At 36.6% G+C, this 23,896-nt stretch overlaps 1 protein-coding gene across 1 annotated transcript in view; it reads right to left on the bottom strand.

Moving 5' to 3' along the window:
• LOC106665962 (trissin receptor-like) overlaps positions 1-23,896 on the bottom strand; it is a 66,380-nt gene that overhangs the window by 30,802 nt on the left and 11,682 nt on the right. The window contains exons 3-7 of the mRNA XM_024230085.1: positions 15,930-16,053; positions 10,150-10,355; positions 7,627-7,729; positions 7,370-7,396; positions 2,978-3,138 (exon numbers count right to left, since the gene is read on the bottom strand). Coding sequence (XP_024085853.1) covers positions 2,978-3,138; positions 7,370-7,396; positions 7,627-7,729; positions 10,150-10,355; positions 15,930-16,053 — 621 coding nt within the window. The remainder of the gene's footprint in view (positions 1-2,977; positions 3,139-7,369; positions 7,397-7,626; positions 7,730-10,149; positions 10,356-15,929; positions 16,054-23,896) is intronic.

Raw genomic sequence — 23,896 nt, 5'->3', positions numbered from 1 at the left:
AATAATAGAAGATGCACAATAAATGAATATTTGTGGCGGTGAGCAAGGTAAAGAGGTGTAAAGAGACCGACTCATTTTAACTTTTAACATTTTGTTCTGCTCATATTACAACGTTATTATATATCAGTCGATTTGGCTTTTTACGCATGATAAGAACATAATACGTAAGGACGTTTTAAATGAAACTAGATATATAAAAAGTTACAAAAACAAAAATACGCTTTCAGTAAAGTAGACTTTTATTAATTCATTTATTTTTATCCACCACTGTACATGGAATTTCGATTTACTGAAGCACTAACAACGGATAACAAATCGCTCTGGGCGGCAGCTAGAAATCTTCTATCTTAGCACAAAATATCAACCCTGCTTCGCCGAGTCGGCAGTTGGGCCATGTCAGACGAGGAAAAAGCGAATGCTTTTGCTTCTTATCTGACCACAGTGTTCACCCCACATGTCAACATCATAGACCATACTTATTCACAAACTTCACACAAGGAATATTTACACTATGATTGCATTATCCCTCCATTCTAAAGCTTTTTCACATTCTGACGTTGATTCTACCATAGAACACCTAAAATCAAAGAAATCTCCGGGTTTTGATCTTATGATGATCTACAACACCTTCCCAAAAAGGTTATCATACTCATTACATGCCTATTTAATCCGGTTCTTCGTACAACCTACCTCCGTATAGCATGGAAGCACTCGTATAATCGAATGTTCCCTAAGCCAAAAAAGCCAACTGTACTACCTTCATACAGGCCAATAAGTATACTACCCACTTTGGGTAAAATGCAGAAAAACTATTGACAATAATTTTTCCGATTCTAAATTCTCAAAACATAATCCCAGACCATCAATTTGGTTTTCGCAACCGTCATTCAACTGTCCAACAGTGCCACCGCGCAGTATCTCATACTGCACAGTTACCGCACTGACCGATTCTTCCAAGTCATCGAAGGCCATTCCTACTCTGCATATTTACCTATCTGTGGTGTTCCTCAGGGTAGTGTTCTGGCCCCTACAATGTAGGTGTCCACAGCCGACATGCCATCACATCCCGAACCCACCGCATTCACGTTTGCAGAATATACAGCAATTCTCTCTAGCAACTCCGACCTAGTCATTTCCACTCGAAACCTCCAACACCTCATACTACTAGAGACTTGGAGTAAAAAGAAAAGGATACAATTTAACACAGACAAATCTACCCATATTACCTTCTCTCTACGTAAAAAGATCTCACCCCCTGTTTTGTTAAATAATATTCCCCTCCCAACTGCGGAGAAGGTGCGGTACCGCGGACTGTGCAACGATAAACGGATGACGTGGAATCCCCACACACGACTGAAATGTCAGGAGGTTATGACACGATGTAGAGCTTGTGCACGACTTCTTGACAAACGTTCTAATTTATTTCTCAAATGTAAAATGCTGCTTTACAACACGATAGTTAAGCCGGTATGGACTTACGGACTGGAAGTGTGGAGGTTCAGCCAACATCCACCGTATTCAAACTGACCAGTCTTTAATAGGTGCTCCATTTTATGTATCGAACCTACCTACACATACAGACTTACATATCCCTCCCCTCTGATACTTCAAATTATACATATACATGTGGGAAGATGCATGTACAGCAATGACGTCAACCCCCGGACTGAAGTGACGTGTGGAGGAGGGGTGATGGCAGTAAGAAGGTTTTGGGCCAGAAATAATAAAAGGAAGAACGACGGAGTTTGTATTGTATTTTGTATTAAGACGTTTAATTGTAATCTTTATGTCGTTCTNATATATATAACATGTACAACCAGCAGATTGGATTTCAATTTATGTTTGTGGCATTAAGGGCGTTATAGAGAAAGCTAACCAGTGATAACTCTGGATTAATAAAAGCCATTAATCATTTAAGAAATCTCTTATCTATATTCTTTTCAGCGTGGTATTTTTGTGTTAGTGTGATTACGTCATTTATTATGAAAACGTCAGTAAACGTCAGTAATATGTTTTGATGGATGAAAAAACTGTCGGCATGTGAAGATCTCTGTGAAGTGCGTTATTGTTTATGTAAAACGGGGCAGAAACAATTAGCCTTAAAATTTTGGTTGTTCGGATATCGTGAGATGCGGTCTGGTGTGACTTAGGTTTTAGAAAAATATTTAGAAAAAATTTCTTTTTCGTGGCAACGTTTCGATCTTTATTGAGGGATAATCTTCAGGGCCTGGGATTTATAAAAATTGTTTAAATTTTACAAATACTTGTAGGTTGTAAAAAAAAATGAAAATTTCTAGATTCCATCACGTTGTATAAATTCATTTTTTTTAATCTAAAATTCTCTAGCATTGTATTTGTATTATTTTTTTTTCACAACCTACATGTATTTGTAAAATTTAAACAATGTTTATAAATCCCAGGCCCTGAAGATGATCTCAATCAGAGAGAAAATCAAATTGCCTACGAAGATTCAAGCCGAAAAAAACGTACGTTTTTATTGCTATACAAGTACATATTTAAGGCTGCTTAAAACAAGTCCGAGTGATTTTTTTAATAAATAAATTTATTCGCCTATTTTACTGAAAGTGTCTTTTGGTTTTTGCAACTCTGTATACATCCAATCTCATTTAATACCATCTTTCATCAAGTTATTATCCTAAGTAAAAAAATAAACCAATTTGAGCTGTAGCGGGATTGATAGGAATGTCTATAGTGTATATTGAATAAAAACTGGGAGGAAGAATGTTGCCTTGCGGAACTCCCCCCTTTTATGAATTGGAGAAATAAAGAAGAGTGTTCAACCGATTCGGCTCTATTTTTTCGTAAAGTAAATTAGCCACATAATATTTGTGGCTTGTTGTGGAAAATCGATTTGCTGCATTGATTGATATTTTTCTTGATAATTTTAGCTGGACGTCTTTGTCGATGTCTGACGGTTAAAAAAAAAAAACAAAAAAAACTTAAATATAAAATTTACCTGTTGAAGTACGCTAGAAGGTGGAAATAGGTTGCCATCTGCTTGAGAGCGCCGTGCCTTAACCTGGGCAGCACTTCCCACGAGGTCAGCACGTTGTCGATGAGCAGAGGGGCCCAGCAGACTATGAAGACAATGACGATTGCCACCAGCATTTTGATCACCTGGGAAAACGTTCTTTAGCGGTTACGGCCCACTGGATCCAAGGGTGGATAAATGGATATACATAGGTTTATTTATTTTAGTCTGGGGAGGAGGATAAAAATTTACTTTTACATCCGGAATTCTATCATAATATGGTCTGGAAATAGGGCTAACGGTTGATTTTATCCAAATTTTCCAGATGAAAAATATGATGAAAATAAACGCCGGAAGTCAATTTGTAAAAGTGCCTACTCGCCCTTAGCAAGATGGTGTATGACCCGATTCCTTTTTATCCGACTGATTTTTCACATGAACCGGGATGTTGTTACACGTTTTTCATAAGGGGAAACTGATTTATTCCGGTATTGCGTTTTGCCCCGATTGAAAGATAAACCGACTCACGTGAATATGCCATTAGTGAACAATGTTTTGGTCAAAACGCTCTTTTTTTTTACATACTTCTCATCTCTCTCGTTCTTTCTTGATGTAATTTTTCTTTGTTTTGAGTTACCAATTCTTCACTGCCAGATTGTTATAAGGACTAAGATTGGATTTAAGATGATGATGATAAGAAGGATACTAGGAAGCGGCTGCCTTCAGTGCAGCGTTTTGGCGGTTTAGGTGAATTGAATCAAATCTATATGTAAATATATCCCGATCCTTCATTCTAAACGAGACGTCTTCAGGCTAGACTATTCCGGGGGGGTTCTAGATGAAAAGTGCTTTCCTTGATTTGAATAATTACTCCCTGGGCCATCCGCCATGTGAGAAATCGGACCGCATCTGTTATTGACTATCGATTATCGACGCATATACAGCGGGCCTTCGCGTAATGAATTTATAATCGGTTGCGGGCCATTTGTAGCATGGCATTATTATAATCATCGACAAAGTTACAGACAAGAAAAAAAATATCCGCGACGCGTTTAGACTTTATTGGACTTGAGATGGACGTGCGAGCATTTCTGTTGAACATGAAAATATTTCCATGAGGGCATTAAAAAGATATTGAGAAAGATTTTTTGTCATTTCTAAAACACGATCGACGTTTATATCATTAAAGAAATATGTAATTTCACGAAGAAGAAACCAAAAATTTATAAAAAAATGAAAGTTATATGTAAAAATCTATATTTTTTTAATTTACAAAACGCATAATAAATGCTCTATTTTAATTAAGGAGTCATTTCCTTTTAAATGCTTTACTACAAATTACATAAACTGTTCTTTCGAAAATACATGAACAAATGGCTCTAACTTATGGTAGGAATTACCAAAAATAAATCGTACTTATTAAAATATTAAGTAAAGCTTGTGAGGCAAAAGTACATTTTGTAGGAACTATGGATCATTAACCTATGGATCCTTAACCTCGGACCATACCTCAACAAAAAGTAGCTACTCAATAACTAGGCAGCATAAAAAGATTAGCAAACTTATGTATCAGAAGGGCAATGAGAACGACCCCTACAAGTGCACTAAAAACTCTGCTAAACCTACCTCCACTGGAAACATTTATACAAGGTGAGGCTAGGAAAGGCTCATTTAGCTAATAAAAGCTCAAAAACAATCAAATTGGCTAGGAACTAAACACCTTAATAAAATCATACACCCATTAGAAATGGGAATTGTCTTTAGTACGGTATGGTATGGTGGAAAAGGATACTAGGAAGCGGGGTTTGTATTCTGGCTTATTGTACCTTCCTAGTTCCTTAGTTCAGCCAATAGACCCAATCCTTCTTCTTAGTATGTATCAGGTCATTGACTGTTGCTGCAATTTGATTCCCTAAGTCTTTTCCGTACGTTAGGGTAAATCTCCATTGAGCTGTTGCTTCGCATTCGAAGATGATATGAGTGGCTGTTTTCTTCTGCTCATTACATAATCTGCAAATGGGATCATCGTTGTATATACCCATGTTGTGTAATGCACCAGTGATATGTTAGTAGTCCTACCACTCCTCTGAGTTTGGCCCTCTCCAATTGCAGCAGTGGTTTTGCTAGTTTCGGTGAGGGTTGTTTCATCATAAGTTTACTATGTCTAGCACCGCTAGAGTTTATCCACTTCTCCTTTTGTTTTGCTTGGATCCATTCTGCGATGGAGGATTCTATATTTGTTTTTGTTATCCCAAGAATAGGTTCGAGGCCTATGTATGGTCTTGCAGATCCTCCTCTGGCCAGTCTGTCTGCTTTCTCGTTACCCAAAATTCCCTTGTGCCCTGGCACCCAAGATATCATCAGGTTGTTGTCTTCCCCCATGTTTTGGACATTTTGGATGCATTCACTGACTAGTTTTGATGTGATTCTTTTACATGCTAATGCTTTAATAGCTGCTTGGCTGTCTGATCTTATGAGGATTTTTTGTCAATGTAACCTCTTTGAAGATTTTCCAGGGCACAAGCACTGATGGCATTTCCGCTTGAAAGACCGAAGTGTACTTCACTAATGAGTTTGATTGCTCATGTTTTGGGCTTGTACAGAAAACGCCTGATCCGGTTCCTTCGTTTGTTTTGGAGCCATCTCTATATATATATGAGAGTATCTGATGCTCTCCTGTGTTCTTCCTCTCCTTTATAGTCCGTTGAGACTTTATAGGAAGTTGTGAAGATTGTTTCCGGGATAAAAAAAAAGTCAGTCCCCATTTCTAATAATGTGTGTCTGATTTTGTTGATTATGATTGTATGCCCGAATTTTTTAGTTCCTTTCCAATTTAATTGTTTCTGGAGCCTAATTGAGCTTTTCCTAGCCTCTCCTTGTATGAATATTTCCAGTGGAGGTAGGTTTAGCAAAGTTTCTAATGCGTTTGTAGGGGTTGTTCTCATCGCCCCTGTGATACATAGGTTTACTAGTATTGTCTTTAGAACATCCTAAAAAGTCTGAACGACTATAAAGGAGAGGAATAACTCAGGAGAGCTTCAGTTCCCATTTTTACTCTTGGATATTAAGACCCATGAGGATCTTTAACGTCCGGACTTATCCCCGGGGGGACTTCTTAGACGCCCAGTGTTCTCAAAGAGAACACCAGGAAGATTTTACATGCATGGACTTGTCACATCCCTTGGCTAATGGTTACATTACAAATACATGGTTCTCTGGTAATACGACACTTCCAGACGTAATTAAAGGGAAAAAAGAAATGTTTTTGATAGTTTGTTTTTTATCAGAGAGACTTATTGTCCAGCCATGATTAATAATTAATGATCGTATCTTTTTAGATTAGATCTCGTCACGATTATGATTTACTGTAAATAATATTTATATTATTTAATGGAGTTATTTATTGGTTAAATTATTTATTATTTGTTAACCAGTCAAAACTTAGTATTGTACAAAGTAAAAACAAAAGAAAAAACGACCGAAATATATGAAATTTTGTTGATATATATGAGCTTTAATTTTTATTTTTGCTTTTTAACTAACCATCTAGAGCTGAGGAGGGCATAATAAAATTTTTTTGGACCACATACTTAATCCGAAACATCAATAGCTTGTCTTTTAGTTTCCAATTTTTTTTTTAAATGGAAAGTTGCCTATTGCAACATGAATCCATTTTTGTTCTTGATTTATGTTTTAATATGCTTATAAACGTTAGATTTGTAGTTTGTGAGGCAGATATTTCTTTTTAAAAAAAATTGAAAACTGACGTTATGATTTAGTTTAGAAATTGTTAATATTAACATTTCATGCTATTAATAAAGCTAAATGAAATAAACATAATCATATTATTTTGAAGGAAAAGTATATTAATGAAAATAAAAATGGTTTAAGCGTGTTTAAAATTGAGGAAAATGTATTCTCTTATGAATATACATTAAGAAAAAAAGGACTTTGACATGGTGAACGATCCGATTATTGTTATGTTTTACCTAATGAATACCTAATCGTGAATCAAAGATTTATTTTTTCGTTTAAAACCAAATGATCGTGATTGTTTTCATGCAGTACAAAACAAATCTGTTAGGTTTTCAATGAAATTGCATTAATCAATGAATAATTTAATAATAAATATTTGGCCTGTCGTAAGTCTTCGCGTACTCAATGTTAAAACGGCTGGAAACTGGAGGATGTCTTATTTTCCAATGTTGCGAAAAAAAAAAAAAAAAAAAGAACAAAAAGAAAAAACTGGATGCAAAGAATAAATAGGGCAAGCTTTCTGTCAATAAATAAACCGAAACCATATTATTATTATTTAAATAGTTTATTAATTTGTTAAATTTAAAAAAAAATGTTATGGACTGAAATTAATCGACATACCTGTCTCTCGCTCTTGTAGTGCGACATCTTGAACAATAAGACTTTGGGTTAGAATGCTTTCGCTTAGTTGAAAGAAAAAAAAAATAAAGCTGGGGTGAAAACAAAAGAAAAAAACAGAAAGACTCAAGGAAAAGCTCTTGTGACAAATTTGTTACAGGGGCTTATTTTAAAAATGGATGAAATAAAATTAAAACAGACTGGAAATTAATTAGATTTAGGCAGATTAGTGTTGGTATTTTTTTGAAGGATTAACACACCTGTCTCACCGTCGCGGCGTCGTCACATTTGAACTTCGACTTAAATTTCAACTTGGTTGACCTATTTGTGTTAGCAAGAGGGAAACTCTCGCAGGTCAGATTCCTGAAAAAAAAAAAATCAAACACAACCTTATTAAAATATGTCTTTATATTTATTTTTTAAAAACCGTGTGAATAAATCAAATAGTGTTTTTTCCTATTTACAAGGTCCTTCAGGTCCAGGGTTTGAGGATTTTCAACTGAAGATAACACTTACAAAAAAAGTCAGTGTCACGAGCGGGATTTGAACCCACAACCTTCGGCTAAATACGCCGCTGCTCTACCACTTGAGCTATCGTGACTTCGATCCACTCGGACTCTAACTTCCCATCTCAACCCCACACTTTTGAATTTTCCCTCCTTTTTGCCATTTTTCCGTGGCCATTTCATTTGTCGTCGAGAATCAAATGGATTACACGACATTTGAAAAATGGCAAATAAGGAGGGACAATTCAAAAGGTGCGGTTGAGATGGGAAGTTACTGTCCGAGTGGATCGAAGTTAGGATAGCTCAAGTGGTAGTAGAGTAGCGGCGTATCTAGCCGAAGGTTGTGGGTTCGAATCCCGCTCGTGACACTGACTTTTTTTATCTCAACTAAAAACCTTAATTAATTCAAAGTAACAATTTATCTTAAAATCAAAAGTAAAATATATTAAAATAAATCTGTTTGGTTTTCAAAGAAATTTCATTAATCAATGAATAATTTAATTTATATGGTTAATATGCTTTTTTCTGTAAGTTGACTACACTTTTGAGGATTATATAAAAAACTGTTTTGTTATCATGACTGATACATGTTTTGTAATATCTAGGAGTTTTTTTTTCATTTCTGTTCTATGCCAGATTATTTATAATTGATGGACTTTTTTCTGTTATTCACCAACATTGGTATTTATTAGAAAGTTGAGTTTTTGAAGTTTATTAAAAAAAACACCATAGTTCTGTTTTCAAGACTTTTTACATTTTTACTAAATATAGAGTTAATTAGTTAGAAGCATAAATGTAATTTTTTTCACTTTTGTTGTAAACAGTTGACAGTTATCGTAGTTTTTTTTTGGGGGGGGGATTTTGACCAAAATCGATATTTTTAAAGAAGTTTAGTTTTTTTATGTTTATATGAAAAAATTGTTTGGTTTTCAAGTCGTTTTACATCTTTACTAAATATAAGGAGAGTAAATTAATCAGCAGTAATAAGTGAGAGTCGTTTTTTTCTGGCTTTTAATCAATCTGGTATCTTTTTTAGGAAGTTAGTTTTTTTCAGGTTTATATAAAAATCTTTACTAAATATAAGGAGAGTAAATTAATCAGTAGTAATAAGTGAGAGTAGTTTTTTTCTGATTTTTAACTAATCTAGTACCTTTTTTTAGGAACTTAGTTTTTTTCAGGTTTGTATAAAAAATTGTTTTGTTTTTAAGACGTTTTACATCTATACTAAATGTAAGGAAAGTTAGTAAGTTAGCAGCACAAATGTCATTTTTTTCTCTTTTGTTGTAAGCTTGTATTTGACATTTATCGTAGTTTTTTTTTTTGTTGACCAAAATCGATATTTTTAAAGAAGTTTAGTTTTTTATGTTTATATGAAAAAATTGTTTTGTTTTCAAGACGTTTTACATCTTTACTAAATATAAGGAGATTAAATTAATCAGTAGTAATAAGTGAGAGTCGTTTTTTTTTCTGGTTTTTAACCAATCTGGTATCTTTTGTTAGGAAGTTAGTTTTTTTCAGGTTTATATAAAAAAATTGTTTAGTTTTCAAGACGTTTTACAGTTTTTCAAAAAACCTTTTTTTTCCTACTTTTGAGCATATTTTTCTTTCCATCTGGCTTGTAATCATTACACTATTACAAATACAGTTTTTATTAAAGGTTTTATTAGTCTTCCTGAAAGTTTAGTAGTTTTTTGAGGTGTATTTGATGTGTAGTAATGTGTACAACTTCTTATAGTATTTTTTTACGCTGCTTCTCAAAATTTGATTTTTTATGTATGTATAATTATTGCATCTTTTTTTTACTTGAAATTACATTAATTCATCAACTATTCTATTATTAGACGTTTAAAAATATAAATAAATTATTCTTTTTATGTAAGGTCTTGGTTGAGAGGAAAAAGTGTTACGAGCGGCATTCCAACCCAGGACCTTCTGCTTAGTGCCACGATAGCTCAAGTGGTTAGAGCAGAGGTGTATTGTTAGCCGAAGGTCGCCAGTTCGAATCCCACTCGCGACACTAACTTTTCATCTCAATCAAGACCTTACATAAAAAGAATAAACATAAAAAGATTAATATAAATTAATGTAAATTTTGTTTTCTTGACATTTTCTTTTCTTTCTTTCCATTTGGCCCGTCTTTATCTTAATCAAAGAACATTTCATTTCATGTTGAAATCCCTTGGAGCTGACTCTTACAAAGACTCATACTTAATCCATCCTTTATTGTCGTTTTAATCAAAAGAGGATTTTGAGAAAGAGAAAAGTCCGTTTAGATACCCTTTCGCCGATGTCATATGGTACCGGCGTCGAACAACGCGGCATATTTCCCTGCAGATCGCCGTGTACGTGATCACCATGACGGTCGCCGGGATGACCAGCACAATTAAGAGCATGTAAAGCTCGTGGGTCCGCCAGGCCGTCGTCCAATACCAATTCCTGACGCACCACTGCGCCTTCACCCTGTCTCCGACTTTCATTTCCACCTGGAAGGTAAAAAGACAAATTAATACGGCAGGTTTTAAATCCAACTGGTTGATCCTAGCAGGTTTACTCGATGAAATATTCAGAGGAAAATATTAAAGGATTAACTTGTTACACGGACTATTTAAGCCTGGGTATTGGATATTGGACACGCTAACGATCCTTTATAATGTGGTGGTTAAAGCCATTAAACGTAATTAATCATTGCGGTTTTACCCCCGCTAATGAATTTAAGAGAAGATTGAATTGTTTCAAAATGTATAAAGTTTATATATAATATAATTCAAAATTCAATAAGTTGAAGTCCTTGAGAAGAAAGAAGGAAGAAAAGTCATTGGGGGATTGAAGGTGATGCCCCCCCCCCCCCGAAGGTTAAGTTTGCTTTCGAGTTCGATAAGAAGTCTTCAACTTGACTTCACTTGAACTTGATTCCAGGGTACTGATTGAAATCCCTTATTGGCCCGCTTTAACGCCATTAAGCGTAAAGCCATTAAATAACAGATAGTTAAGTAAGTGAGTAGGCTGATGAATAAGAATTTTAGACAAAACAAGGCAAAACAGCGAGAAGATTCAAGATCTGAGACAATCATATGTGCCGATTGAAGCACATATGGAGTTTTCGCTGTAAACTTTTTGCGAAAGAAATTTTTGGGTAAAGTATTTTGACTCCTCCCTAATCAATTGCATTCCAACTAAAGCATGCACTTTTGTGAGCCTTGTGTAACGTGGGGCGAGGTGGCTAGTCTTTTTTTTTTGCTCGTTTACAGACTCACTAACAATACCCACCCACTCTAAGAAAATGATCACCTAATCTACAGTTGGCAGGGCTCAGAGTACAGGTGCACGACTGAGGTCCTGCCCCTACAACTAAATAAAAAGTCAGTAAGATAGTCATAATCCTACCGACTTCCTTCCATTCGTGCTAATAAATACATTCATACAGTATGTACAGAATTTCATTCATCCATTAGACTAATTTCCTTTTGACGGGCTTGTGGAGTACTCGATATTCCTCGACATCCACGTCCATTTACACAAAACATTCACGCCAATAAATACATTCATAACGGAGAAGTCGCAGCATCATAGCAGTATTACTACAACCTAGATAGCGCGACCTTCCCTCAAATCACGCAACAAATATATAATTACCTAAACTAATTTGTGCGGGCCTGTTCAGGTACTCGATATTCAGTCACAACCACACCCAGACATACCTCATCACCCACGCTAATAAATACATTCACACTGCAAAATGGAGGTATACCACGTGTGGTTGGTTACATGTATCCATACGTATTTATCAATTTTAAGTACCTAATAAGATTATCTTTGAAGTCACTGTTATGCTTAAGAACTATTTCCAGATTAGATGGTAGGTCACACCGTTCTCGATACTCTCTTAACTTATTACATTCCTCTAATAGGTATTTATTACCGATACCGGGTTTGTACAGAGTGGGTTTTTGGTTTTTGACTTCTACCCACTAAGAGGTGACCGTGCGTGAGACGGGTGTGACCTATCTTTGGTGTTTTTTATTTTTTCGACTTAGGTCCCTTAAATTGCTTATAAACTTCAGAATTACTGTCTATAGAAAAATCTAATTTCTGCCACCTGAAAGAACGTTAAATTTTCAGTAAGGAAACCTATTTAAATTGCACAATTGATAATAAAATTCTGCACGAAACATTCAGAAAAAAACGAAAATGTTGACATTTGGAATATTTTTAAATGTTGGATTGGTAACTGTTAATAACTACTAACTCCGGGAGCTTTGCAAATTCTCTCAAAACTTCTCAATTCCGGCTTCCAGCGGTATACCAACCTTTTTGGATTGCACTTCTGGAAAGCCCAAAAATTTTGCATTTTATTGAGAAACAAAACGGTGTCGATGAAGGCGGTACGTTCAATTTTACCGAGGAAACTGGTTATTTCACCCGAAGAATGGGGGAAGGTAATTGAATTTTTTCATCAATTCTGCAATGTAAATAGGTTTCCTTACAGCAAATTTAACGTTCTTTCAGGTGACACAAACCACATTTTTATACAGTCAGTAATTCTGAAGTTTATAAGCGATTTAGTAGACCTAGTCGAAATATTAAAAAACACCCAAAACCTGAAATTGAGATTTGGATATGGGTTTATAGGAAATTTTTTGTTGCATATGGTGAGCAGAAACACCCCCTGAACTTTTCGTCACTTATCGGCAATCACCCTGAATAATGATTTATAGATTGGTCAATAGTTACGTAGATGATTAGGTAGATAAATATGTAGATAATACATATGAGTTGGCAGATAAATATTTAGACGTGTAGGTAGATTTATATATATATATANATATATATATATATATATATATATATATATATAGAGAGAGAGAGAGAGAGAGAGAGAGAGAGAGAGGCATTGATAGTAAGAAACAAACTTATACATAAATATAATTCACATCAATATATTAATACTTGAAAATTCCACAACTTAATATGTCTCAATTCAATTTCAGGTATGGGCATTTTGAAATGACATTTCAAGGAGCCGATTCGATTAAAAAAAAAGCGGGTCCCTTAAAAGGTGAATTATTCACTGGATGCACATAAATTATTCTTATTATTCAATTTTCTTGGGATGAAGTTTGAGGACGAGGATGGTAAAACCGTTTCCAGGGGCGGTCCATGATATTTTATAGACGTTATTGGAAGGCTATTAGAATACGTCTGGTGCTTCAGTGAAAAACAATTTATCACTGGCAGAGTCTTTTTAAGTTCGGTGTAAGCAATTAAATTGTGCACTGAACGATTACATTTATTTTAAAGAGGATAAGAGTCGTTTTGAAGTACTTGTTGTAACGGCCACTCATTTTACTTAAAGAGACTTAACGTCTTACGCTGAACGCTTTCATTTTCAATTTTAAGACCTCTCATTTTCTCACAGTTGGGGAGGAGGTTAAAATATAAATCCTCTTTTCTCATAAAAACAGCTACTTCCGCATCAACATTTTTCATAACGGTTTTAATTATTATTCATTACTCGAAATTTGGGACATAAAATTTGATTATCTGAAATAAGGAAGGGATCAGCTGTGGAAATGTTTTGGTTTTTTCCAATGATAAACTACACAGTTTAATTATACGGATTTATTTATGAATGTTTTGTGAATATCAATCAAGACGAAATCGTTTCTCTTTATCCAATCTCATAAATGATCCTTATGGATTTTTTTTGCATAGTTTTCGCCTAAACTGTTCAATCGTCGAGGATCCGATTAAGGAAAATTTGTGAATGGAATTTTACCTTCATCAGCCGGATGTGAAATCAATGATGTGTAATCGAATTTGGAGAACGAACGTTAAACTTGTCTTGCCTCGTTTAAACATGATTTTACTCTACTCCTTGCAAAGATAATTAAAAACTCAAATATACACATTTTCTTCTTAATATGATAAGTATGAACTAAAAAAACCACTTCTAGAAAGTAAACATCAATCAAATAATATAATTTATAAAAACATTAATCGTTAAATAAATAATTTATTTTGCATTATTAATGATACGATTAGGCTCGAATTAGGGACTTCTTGACGAATGAGTTATTCTCAAAGAGTACAAGGATAATTTTTTTAAAAATTGTCATAACAGGAGATTGGAGCCAAATATGGTTGGCTGCCCCAGTGACGTTTTGGTAGGTGATGTACGGAAAAATGTTGTAGGGGACTTGTTCGAGAATTAGAAAAACCAAATTTTCGAAAAGTAAGCCCTTAAGCTCATAACATATTATTATTTTTATATATTTAGTGATAGGAATGATTAAAAAATGAGTGGCGATCGGAGGTGATTTTTAATACGTTGAATGTAAATAGCTTTTAAAATATTGTTAATAAAAATTTTGTGCCAGAACAGTTTTTAGTTGTTTTTTTGTTTCCTTTCTCTTTTTCTTTGTGTTTGAAGAGGTGCACACCTTACTCCGCACTCTGCTCTACTTGAGTTACATATTATCAAGGTTTTTTTTTGTCGTTAATATCGGGGGTATTATTACTTCTAAAAGAAAATATTTCGTTTATTCGCTTTATTTTGTTTAAAGAACTTTATCCACCCGTAAATGCTCCGCGCAACATAACGCAAGAATGTACTAATCGGAAGAAACACCGGATGATTGATGGTTTTTAAAATCTGCGGTTTCGCTGTATGAAAAAATTTAATAATAACAGTGCAGACTATACCAAAGAAATATATAATATACGAGAGAGAGAGAGAGAAAGAGAGAGAGNGAGAGAGAGAGAGAGAGAGAGAGAGAGAGAGAGAGAGAGAGAGAGAGAGAGAGGATAGTCCAAATCGAGTTAGATGTAGAAAGAGAAAGGTTGAGAGAAAGAGAAAAAAGACAATAAGATCGAGATAGAGATAGAAAGAGAGATATTGAGAGAAAGAGAAATAGAAAAGAGAGTGGAGGATCGAGATAGATATATCTATTATTCTATAGAAAGAGAGAGATTGAGAGAAAGGAGAGTGTAAGATAAATAGTGGGAGAGTAGAAAGCGCGCGCGCGCGCGAGAGAGAGAGAGAGTGATCGATTAGGATATTAAAGGGTAATAGTAGATAAATAGAAAGAAAGAGAGAGAGATCAGGATATTAAAGGGTAATAATTCTGCCCAAACGAAACTGAACCGCTACAACAGGAAAAACGACCAGTTCAACAACATCGCCAAGTTCCTCTCTTCCAGTTACACGTAGCGATCCCATTCTGCCTGTCAAATCAATACATATTTTATTTGCACCATGTCAATGAAAGTGGTGTACGTGTTACGAATTCAAAACGTTTGCGAAAGTATGTTCCCGGGTGGTAGATTTCGTGCGATTATATGACAATACTGAATGCTTCTAATGGAAGTTATAGAAACGACCTACACGCCTATAGACAACCAGCACTTCAGATAAGTCGAGCGGGTCAGAGGTGACAGATTATCAGCCAGCCAGATATCCAGGACCTAATTAGCCTAGGGGCCAGAGGCGATAAAGCGCCCTTCTTACCCCTTCTTATCATTGCAACTAAACACATCAGCCCTTAGACCAATTAAACTAATTCGACTAATTAAACAAATATGTATAAAACCCCGTGTATCTACTAAGAAGGGGCTCACTCTTACTGTTGCGTTCTGTCCGTCATAGTGTAGGTTCCACTGTTGTAATCTTTTACAATAAAACATCCTTTATTTAAAAAGTCTCTTCCGCAGGGCGGTTATTTAACTTGGATTCAAAAATGAATTTTGATTCAAAAGCATTCTTGTGACTTAAGAGCGGGCTAGTGAATAAGCACGTGAAAACGTGTAGGATATTTTTTTGGAGAGATTTTTTAAAAAGAAATATAAAGTTTTTGTTAATTAATTTGTTTCAGCGAGAAAGGTGTCCGACTGTAAAATTGGAACGGGCCCTATTTTTATGGATAAACAAGGCAAAAAGTGCGACGTGTCTGTCAATCGCGGAGGGAAAACCGAGTCCCATTTGTTTTGGGATAAAGTAAAACTTCTCTTTCCTCTCCTCTCTTCCAATGCAAAATAAACGCCAGGATCGATTTACCCACCTGGATGAAAAGTATCGGCACGGCGAGCAGAAAAGATGACAGCCAGGTGGACACGATGATCTTCCTCGCCTGGCGGATCGTACAAACGTATTTGGCCTTCATCGGATGCACGATGGCGTAATACCTGCACACAAAAATACAAAATAAATAAAAAACTAAATAAGGTCTGAAAAAAAAAATCAGAAGGTTTTACTCTAACGGAGTTTTAATTAATAAGATTCAACTACCTTAAAAACATAATCAACAGAATCATAAACAATTATAACACATCACGGCAGAAAACAACATTCTCCAGTACACAACACAATTAACCCAATTACCCAAAGACAAACCAATATACACATCCGTTCCAATCGTCCACACTTGGTTAAGAAATTAAGTAAATTTCTTTCGTCAGAAAACATTAAAATAGCTTTTAAAAAACACAAAACGGTACACACACACTTTTTTTCAAAGTCAAAGACACAACAATCTAAAATCCGAGGAAATTTGTAAATCCATTTATGTTTGGTGATCTAATTGACCAAATTACTTATTTCATTAATTCACTGTTTTTCGTGGTCCGCGTGACCAATTAATAACATTCAATTAATTAAGGTTTTAAGTTGAGATAAAAAAGCCAGTGTCACGAGCGGGATTCGAACCCACGACCTTCGGCTTGATACGCCGCTACTCTACCACTTGAGCTATCGTGACTTCGATCCACTCGGACACCAACTATTCATCTCAACCACAACATTTCGAATTTTCCCTCTTTTTGCCATTTTTCAACGCCGAAGGTCTTGGGTTCGAATCCTGCTCGTGACAGTACCTTTTCAATCTCAACCAAGGCCTTACGTAAAAAGAATGAAAAATTGAATTAAATAATTTGGTCAATTAGACCACTAAACATAAATGGATTAATATTTAATAAGTAAAAGAAGTATCACTTCTCTAACAACTCTCCGTGGCCACTTCATAAGTCGCTGAGAATCGAATCATGATTACATGACATTTGAAAAAAAAAGAGGGAAAATTCGAAAGGTTGTAGGTTGAGATGGGGAATTGGTGTCAGAGTGGAGCGAAGTCACGATAGCTAAAGTGGTTTCTCCATTTAATTTTGAGCATATTGTTCTTTTCATCTGGCTTATAATCATTACACTATTACAAGTATAGTATTTTAAAGGTTTTATTGGCCTTCTTGAAAGTTTAGTAGTTTTTTTAGGTGTATTTGATGTGTATTAATGTGCACGTCTCATCGTATTTTTTCGCTGCTTCTCAAAATTCCGATTTTTTCACGTATGTATAATTATTGCTTCTTCTTCTTTTTTTAAATTACATTAATTAATCAACTATTCGATTATTAGACTTTAAAAATATACAATTAATTAAGGTTTTTAGTTGAGATAAAAAAAAGTTAATGGCACGAGGGGGATTCGAACCACGAAAGCGACCACGAAATTAGTGAATTTAAACAATTAATATGAAGTACACTTCACTAAAGCTCTCCGTGGCCATTTCAATTGTCGTCGAGAATCCAAACCGATTACACGACATTTGAAAAATGGCAAAAAGGAGAGAAAACTCATAAGGTGGGGATGAGATAGGAAGTTGATGTCCGAGTGGATCGAGGTCACGATAGATCAAGTGGTAGAGCAGCGGCGTATCAAGCCGAAGATCGTGGGTTCGAATCCCGCTCATGCCATTAACTTTTTTCATGTCAACTAAAAACCTTAATTAATAGTAATGATTTGTGACTGTAAGACACCAAAAACCAATACCGTAGCATTGAACAGACCAAATTTGGTAAAACAACAACATTGATTTCGACAAAATTCAAAAACAAAACACTGAAAAAATGAACCAATCTTCCTAGTAATGGTTTACATAAATAGAGACACACAGCGTTAATTACAAAACAGATACATGCAAACTCAGCCGTAGCTACGCCATCATAAAGCAAATAAGCTATTAAACTTTATTTTTTATCAATTAATTATTCTTTTTAATTGAGGTTTGAATCTTGAAAATCGGGATAGAGGGTGATCGGTTTTATCCATGAGCACATAAAAAAGCACTTTTTTGCCCCGAAGTCATTAATAACTCGAAAATGGTTGAGAAATCGAGCAAAAATGAAGGTGACCAATTGAAAAATGAAAAAACACCGCTTCAGGACGATTTCTTGGCTTCACACCTCTATTTGAAGTTTTCGTAAAAAGTCCAGTTCAGCGTAAGATTTTCCAAAAAAATTAGGCCTAGTGCTGGTTTAAGCTTTAAAAGGCTGAAAAAATCTGCATTTCCAAAGTTGGCCAATTTTTCGTGTAAAAACGAGGCGGTCGTTTTTTATGGGTATATCCTGTCTTTTATTTTCAATATGCACTGTTAGTGACCGTAGCGGGGCGTTACCCCCGAGGTCGTGGGTTCGATCCCCACCTTCACCTCTTCTCTAAAACTCATTTTGAACAGTGTTCATTAATCAATATATTCTGGCTACAATACAGGTGAAATTTGATCTGTTTCAGTTCGAGAAATTTCTTGTACCTGTCTTCTGTTAATCTTGGTAAGATGGATTCCCAGACCAAATCGAGTTTCGCTTAATTTTTTCTTGTTAACCCCGAGGTCGTGGGTTCGATCCCTACCGTCACCCCTCCTCTAAAACTCATTCTGATCAGTGTTCATTAATCAATATATTCTGGCTAAAATACAGGTGAAATTTTATATTTGTTTCAATTCGGGACATTCCTTTACCTGTCACCTGTTAATCCTGATAAGATGGATTTCCAGATCAAATCGAGTTTCGCTTCTTTTTTTCTTGTCCTGTCTTTAATTCAATGACACTGAGTAATTATACGCACTGATTCTTTTAACGCTTATTCCCATGCCACCCCGAGACCATTTCGCCCACGACGTTAATCAGGGATAAAGCCGGTGTAAGGACTTTAGCCGACCTGTTACGTCCATTTCCGAAAGTCCCTTGCTCAATCCCTAAACTGTGTCTCAAACTCAATGCCTTCTAATCTAAGGCATACTTGCCATTCCTAAATTGATAATATTTTCCGATAAAAAACCAAAAATTTAAAGAATTTTGGCTCACTACTGGTAACTAGTACGAGTCGGCGGTTTTGAAAATCCGTTTTAACTCTCTCGACCCGATGAAAGGAAGAGAAAACAGCTTAAGTTTTCCCCGGTCCCCGCCTCACCGTTAAACTTTTTCTCGACTTAGATAATAAAGACAAGAACGTTTCTGTCTTAATTAATTCTGCCACTCATTAAACAAATTAGAAAACAGGAAATCCCTACGATACAAAATAGAACGCTTTAAAATTAATTTATTATTTATGTCGCCTGGTTTTTACAAGGATCTGGGCCTTTTTGGCCGGTCAGCAAACGAAAAAATATAATAAAGAGTGGCTCTTTGCCAACGAGAGAAGAGTGTGGCTTTCTTTTTTCTCATTCTTTTCCGAATAAAGGACACTTGAATTACACGTCCGATTTTCGATCTTTACCCCGGCTTTCCAATTTCAGCTGGACAGGGATCTTTGAATTACGGGATCTTTCTTTTGTATACCTTTTTTTTATCTGTATCCGAATAGGAATGGGGCGGAAAAACTTTTCAGCAGATTTATAGGTTAAAGAATAAATAGTAGGCCTCTTGACACTGATCTTGACCACCGCGACAAATATTTGTCTGGGACTGGGAAGCACGGGACGACCTGGTTGCCTTTGTGTTTAGACAGGCTGCCCGACTAGATGACTATTCGTTTGTTGGTTTGGGGGGGGGGGTTGTGGTTTTGGTGTCTTCGTTGATGGAGATATGTTGTGGTGGTATTCAGGAGCATTTCCAGGTCAGCAGTGGAAGTCGTTCCCATCCCCCCAGGACGATATATTCTGAGCAATACTGAAACTTCTAAAGACTTTTCAAAAGATGATGGATCCTTCCGACCTAGAACTAATTTTGCCTTTAGGCAGGCTGTCCGAGTAGATGGCGTTGGTTTTGATCTTTCAGGCATAGTGTACGCTACTCTATCCGCCTGAGACATTGTTCAATCTATAGCTAACTATATAAATTCTTATTATGCGGGTAGGCTATTGGAGCATGTACCTGCATTAGAATGTGAATGGTAGCTTTAGTCTCTCCCTGATGGAGATATGTAGTGGTGGCAGTTTAAAAGACGTCCTGAGTAGTAGTCGTGGTCGTTCACATCGCCCCAGTAATTCCCAGGCTAGCTGCCGAGCAATACTAAGGATCCTGAAAGCCCTCAGCTGAATGTCTTCGTCCAGCGCCCATCCAACCGCCGATCGGTTATCATGTGTCTAACAACCTCTGTGGAAAACCGTATCTTTGGACTAAGTCCCCAGCTTTATTTTTATATGCAGGTAGGATATTGGAGATTGTCTCTGCATTAGTGATTGGGCTTTAATCTTTCTACGGATGAAGATATGAAATGGGGGTAGATTCGTTATCCTCCTAGGCAGTACTGATGATCACCCTCTCTACTATAATGTCTTCTTCCGACAAACTAAGTTATTTTCAAAAACACATAATACTGTTGTTTAAAAAAACTAGAGAAAAGATGTTTGTATAACATCTGCTATAATTTATTAACATTCAAACACAGTGAAAAGTGGATTTATTATACTTTTATTAAGAATTTTCTGGTTTGCCTGTAGAGTCTTTGTTTTAGGCCGTTTTCTTGCATTATACAGTTGAATAGATTCTCTCTCTCATTGGGATTTTTGTCCATAATTCTCAAACTGATATGGCTTGCAGAAGGACCGTCAAACCCGACAAGCCGTACAGGTACGAGTCGGACTTCAAAGACGTGCTTCAGGACTTCGCCTATAAGTTCATCCTCGAACAGCCTGACGATTTGGCCGAGTTCGGCCTGACGTACTTTCGCCACCTTAAGGAAAGGGGGGTCGTCGTGAGCTCCGTCGAAACTGCCGAGCTCGAACCGGACGAGGAACAAGAGGTGACACCTAATGCGCCGACGAGCCGGAGGAAGACGGTTTTCGCCGAGGCTTTCGACCCTGAAATCGAGCAGGACCACGGGATCGAGATGTTCGAGAAGCTGCCGAGTGAACGGCACGACATATACGTCAAGGCGAAGAGCGTCATGCTGTTCAAAAGCCTCCAGGAGGAGTCTTTCGCCGAGGTGATCAACGCCATGTTCGAAAAACGCGTCAAAGCCGGTGAAAAAGTCATCAAGGAGGGCGACGATGGCGACTACTTCTACCTCATAGACTCCGGGGTGTATGTGGCCACAAGGCGGATTGGTAAAGAAGTCATGATTATTAAAACCTACCAGCACAAAGGAAGTTTCGGCGAGTTGGCTCTCATGTACAACCAGCCCCGTTCGGCGACCGTCACAGCGAAGACGGACGGTCGTCTATGGGTGATGAAGAGGGACTCATTCAGGCGGATCGTCCTCACCGGGGCTTTCAAAAAGCGCAAACTCTACACTGACCTGATCGAGAAAGTGCCGATGCTCTCAGCCCTGGAGCCTTACGAACGTCTCGACCTCGCAGACACCCTCGAGCCCAAGGTCTACTCGGCCGGGGAGAAGATAATAAAACAGGGGGAAAGAGCCGACGGCATGTTCTTCATCGAGTCGGGGGTCGTCGAGGTCTTCGTGACAAACGACGAGGGCCATGAGTTGTCCGTGGGCGTCCTGAACAAGGGAGATTACTTCGGAGAGATCGCCCTCGTCATGAAGAAGCCCAGGACGGCCACTGCAAAGGCCCGGTGCATCGTCAGGCTCGCTTACCTTGACGTCGAAGCCTTCGAACGGCTCCTTGGGCCCTGCATGGACATAATGAAAAGGAACATGGAGCTTTACCACGACCAGTTAAAAGAGATTCGAAAAACGGATGAAATCCATACGATTATGGGTAAGCGCTAGAGATGACCAAAGCCCATCGGTACATTCAACTACTTAAACCACTTAAAAAAAATTATTAAAAATTATGTATAAAACTGTCATCTGCTTTAAATAAAAAGGTCAAAACATTTAACAAAAAATAGTAGTATTAGAATTCTGGCCGAATGTAAAAATCCCAGACCTGAAACATGATCCGATTTTCATTCAGGCCAAAAACAAAAATTAATTGCTTCTCTTAAAATTTGATGATTGTTTAAATTCTTCACAAATAGATTACAGCTAATTAAAGTAAAATAAAACAAGCACGACTTTCCTGTATCGCGTGATTACTTCAGACTCTGAAGGCGTTTTTCGTCAATATTTCGTCAAATCTTTAAAAAAAATTCAAACGATTCTGGCATATAAATAAATTCAACAACAAGTTCAAGTTCATTCAAGTCAATTTAATTATACTTCGGACACCAACTTCCCATCTCAACCCCACCTTTTTTTAATTTTCACCACTTTTGCCATTTTTCGAGTGGATCGAAGTCACGATACTCAAGTGGTAGAGAAGCGACGTATTTAGCCGAAGGTCGTGGGTTCGAACCCCTCTCGTGACACTGACTTTTTTATCTCAACCTTACTTAAACATTAATTAATTGAAAAGAATTTGTTTGGTCAAACGGACCACGAAACCCAATTGATTATTATAACTATTTCTCACTAAAACTAAATCCTGGGGCTGATAGGAACTGAACACATATGATGACACAAAGGCTGGCTACAAATTGAAAATCAACTTATGCAGAGAGGCCGCAGCGAGGGATATCATGACTACATGATCAAACTTATTAACATTATTATCCACCCAGACAGTATATTCTAGACCCGAGATACACGAGACTGTATATAAACTGAAAATTACAATTTAAAAAAATAAATACACTTACCAAACTAATAAATAAAAAAAAAATATAAATGGGGTACAATCTTATATACAGTGTGTCCTTTTTAGATGGCTCGGCTGAATTTTTCTTGAACCAATGACGCTATCATAAAAAATACTTCTTTAATATTTTTAGTCTAGTTTCAAAATTTTACCCTTTTTTGGACAAAAACTATACAGGGTACCTCAAGTCCAGTTCAAGATCAAAATTTCAAATACAATCCTATCATCCTGACAGACCATTTTTAAGGATTTTTTTACGCTGAAAACAATGCTGCTATGGGACTTTAAATTGGTCGAAAAATGACAAAGTTATGAAGAAAAAAAACCCGGCAGCGTAGTTTCGACGAGGAGCTGAACATTTTACTGTAAATTCACTAGTTTTCGTGGTCCGCTTGACCAATTAATATCTTTCTCAATCCAATTAATTAAGATTTTTAGTGGAGATAAAAAAGTCAGTGTCTCGAGCGGGATTCGAACGCAAGACCTTCGGCTCAATACGCCGCTGCTCTAACCAGTGGTCACGTTAGCTCAAGTGGTTAGAGCAACGGCGTATTGAGCCGAAGGTCGTGGGTTAGAATCCCGCTCGTGGCACTAACTTTTTCATTTCAACCAATACCTTACATAAAGATTAATTTTTTGTCATAACTTTGTCATTTTTTTAACCAATTTTAAAATCCGATTGCACCAATGTTTTCAGCTTAAAACACCCTTTAAAATGATGTGTCCGTATGTATAGGGTCGTATTTGAAATTTTGAAGTTGAAGTAGGCCTGAGGTACCCTATATAATTTTTCTCCAAAAAAAGCTAAAACTTTGAAACTAGACTAAAAAAATATTAAAAACGTATTTTTTTAACAGTGATTGGTTCAAGAGAAATTCAGCCGGGCCATCTCAAAAAAGTATATAATTCCTGTTGCGATAGGGGATAGGGATAAAAGAGGCGGCCATTAGGCTTACTCCACCTCGACCTGAATAGATCTATTGTGCTCCCCTGTTATTTATATCACTGGACAGCTTCAGGTTATTAATCAGCCTCCACAGCTTTGCCAGCGGCTCTTTAGTGTCTTGCTTGTGATTTTGCTTGTCTTAGTTGCAAGAACGTGCACCTACGTAGACCTTCACAGAAACAAATGTGTTCTGCGGTTCCTCCTCTCCCCGTTAGTATCTGCAGAATGT

The sequence above is a fragment of the Cimex lectularius genome, unplaced genomic scaffold, assembly GCF_000648675.2.
Source record: "Cimex lectularius strain Harlan isolate CLEC.00 unplaced genomic scaffold, Clec_2.1 scaffold322, whole genome shotgun sequence".
NCBI lineage: Eukaryota > Metazoa > Arthropoda > Insecta > Hemiptera > Cimicidae > Cimex > Cimex lectularius.
The sequence above is the reverse complement of the archived record's forward strand: the minus strand, read 5'-3'. Positions and strand labels throughout refer to the sequence as shown.